General features: G+C 49.0%; 1 protein-coding gene across 1 annotated transcript in view; it reads left to right on the plus strand.

The window, feature by feature from the left end:
- The window catches only part of LOC121844522 (tuberin-like), a 36,448-nt gene extending 35,692 nt beyond the window's left edge, over nt 1-756 (plus strand). The window contains exon 25 of the mRNA XM_042314725.1: nt 568-756. Within this exon, the coding sequence (XP_042170659.1) occupies nt 568-727 (160 nt within the window). The 3' untranslated portion in view covers nt 728-756. The remainder of the gene's footprint in view (nt 1-567) is intronic.
- The last annotated feature ends 1,269 nt before the right edge of the window (nt 757-2,025 follow it).

Here is a 2,025-nt window from a genome sequence, read left to right on the forward strand (position 1 = left end):
CTTTCAGGAGTAGTTTGTGTTTGTTGTGGAAAAGCTGATGCTGTTTATCTCCCTGTTGCTCTATAGTTGTTCCTTCCTTTCTGATATTTCTGTTCCTGTTTGTTCATAGTGTTTACTGCTGTTAATTTTCTCAACTTGTTTTTGTTTGTTTTTGTTTACTCTTCGGTTGATTTGACCCCCCCATCCCCTCCTCTGACTGGGTGCTGCGTTGTGGGTGTGGTTTCGGGGTGGGGTCGGTGACACCCTGGATCCCTCCATTGCTATTGGCACACTCTCTTTTGCTCATCCCCCTGACCTTCGCCCTCTGACCCTTTGACCTTCATGCCCCACCCCTTTGCCCGTGTCTCCGTCGGTCACCTGGTGGTCGTTCGGGGCCGTTTCTGACGTGACGGGCGACATATCCTGATTTCCGTTTCCTGTTGGCCGTTACCTCTCTCCCCCCTCACCTCCCTCGCCCACCCCTACTCTGTCCCTCTTTCCAACACACAATCCCACCCCCTATCTCACACACACCAACCTGCCCCCTACCCTCCACCCTCCACTCCTGCCACGTTGCCATGGTCCCAGCCTACGGGCAGCCAAAATGGCGAAGGCCCACCAGCAGCAGCAGGCGTCAATGGCAGCGGGCGTAGCGGCGAGTACCGGCTCTCCCGTTAAAGAGCTGAGAGATCTGTCGGCCTTCCGCTCCCGAAGCATCAGCGTCTCCGAGCACGCGGTGCGCAGGTAGAGAGCACTCTGGGTAACCAGGAAATAAAACCCAGAAAATAACTTTTCTTGCTTCCGTTGGGGGGGGTGGGGCTTGGGGGGGGGCGGGAGCCGTCGTCATAAGGACCGGTGGGCGGTTGCCAGGGAAACCTGGGTTGGGTGGCGGTGGCATGCTGGAGGAGGATGTGTTGAGTGGTTCTGGGCTGCAATCTGCATCTTTTTTTTATTTTTTTTACAACATTTGAGTGATTTTGTTGCATGAAGTTTGTGCTTTGGAAAACATCTAGATTCCTGTCAATGTTTTCCTGTTAACCCCGTTTTGGCTTCTTTAACTTCTCTGATGCTTTGGTTTGTTATGAATAGTTATTTTTGTTTGTTTTCGGTTGTGGTGTTTGCTGGGTTTTGCTGTGCTGACTGGATTTAATTTACCCCGACTGACTGAATGGCTGGAGAAAAACATGGCCCTACTCCAAGCAGTGTACTGAGACGACAAGACTGACAGCCACTGCTACCAATGATTGGCTTTTCCTCTTCCCTGTGGGAAGGGACTATTGCGTTCTGGGCCAATGAGAAGCCAGTCTTACACACATGCTTTGCATGCTGCCTGTGTAGTTTTCTGTTGCATTGCGTTTGTTTGCCCCACAGATGCTCCGTGTTCAGCTCCGCTGATTTACAACCATCTGTCTGTTTGTGGGATGTTGGGATTCCTTGATTATCGGAGTTACAAAATTACGGTAACTTTCCCACAATTCCCAGGTTTTCAAGAAATCCCGGTTGGAAAATTCCTGGATTTCCCGATCATTCCTTCTAGATTCAAGGAATATTCCAATTGGGATGTCTGGGAATTTTGGGGAAAGTTACCAGAATTATGCTACCCCTCATCTATGACAGAGTGACTGACTGAGTTGGGGGTTTTGTGGTGTCTGTCTCCAACTGACTCAATGACTCCTGCCATGCACCAATCATTACACATACTTACCTGTGAGAGTGACTGACTGTGAGAGTGACTGAGTGAAAAGTGAATCAGACATTGCAGTTGGTGGTGGTTAGATAATGTTTCATCATTTCTCTCCATCTGTGTATCTCAAACCCATAGGAGTCCATAGGTTGTTATTGAGCTCTCTGTCAGATGGGAAATTAGTTCAGCTGACACTCAACTAGTCAGCTCTCAAAAACTAGCCAGTCTGTTTGTTATCACGGTGACTCATCGCCATGCCAAACAATTTGTCTTGACAATGACCTCCTATGGAGTTGGCAAGAGCACAAACTGATCTGGGACCAGGCTACTGAAGTTCTAGTTCTAATCCAAATTGTCCCAAG

The sequence above is a fragment of the Oncorhynchus tshawytscha genome, unplaced genomic scaffold, assembly GCF_018296145.1.
Source record: "Oncorhynchus tshawytscha isolate Ot180627B unplaced genomic scaffold, Otsh_v2.0 Un_contig_1139_pilon_pilon, whole genome shotgun sequence".
Lineage (NCBI taxonomy): Eukaryota > Metazoa > Chordata > Actinopteri > Salmoniformes > Salmonidae > Oncorhynchus > Oncorhynchus tshawytscha.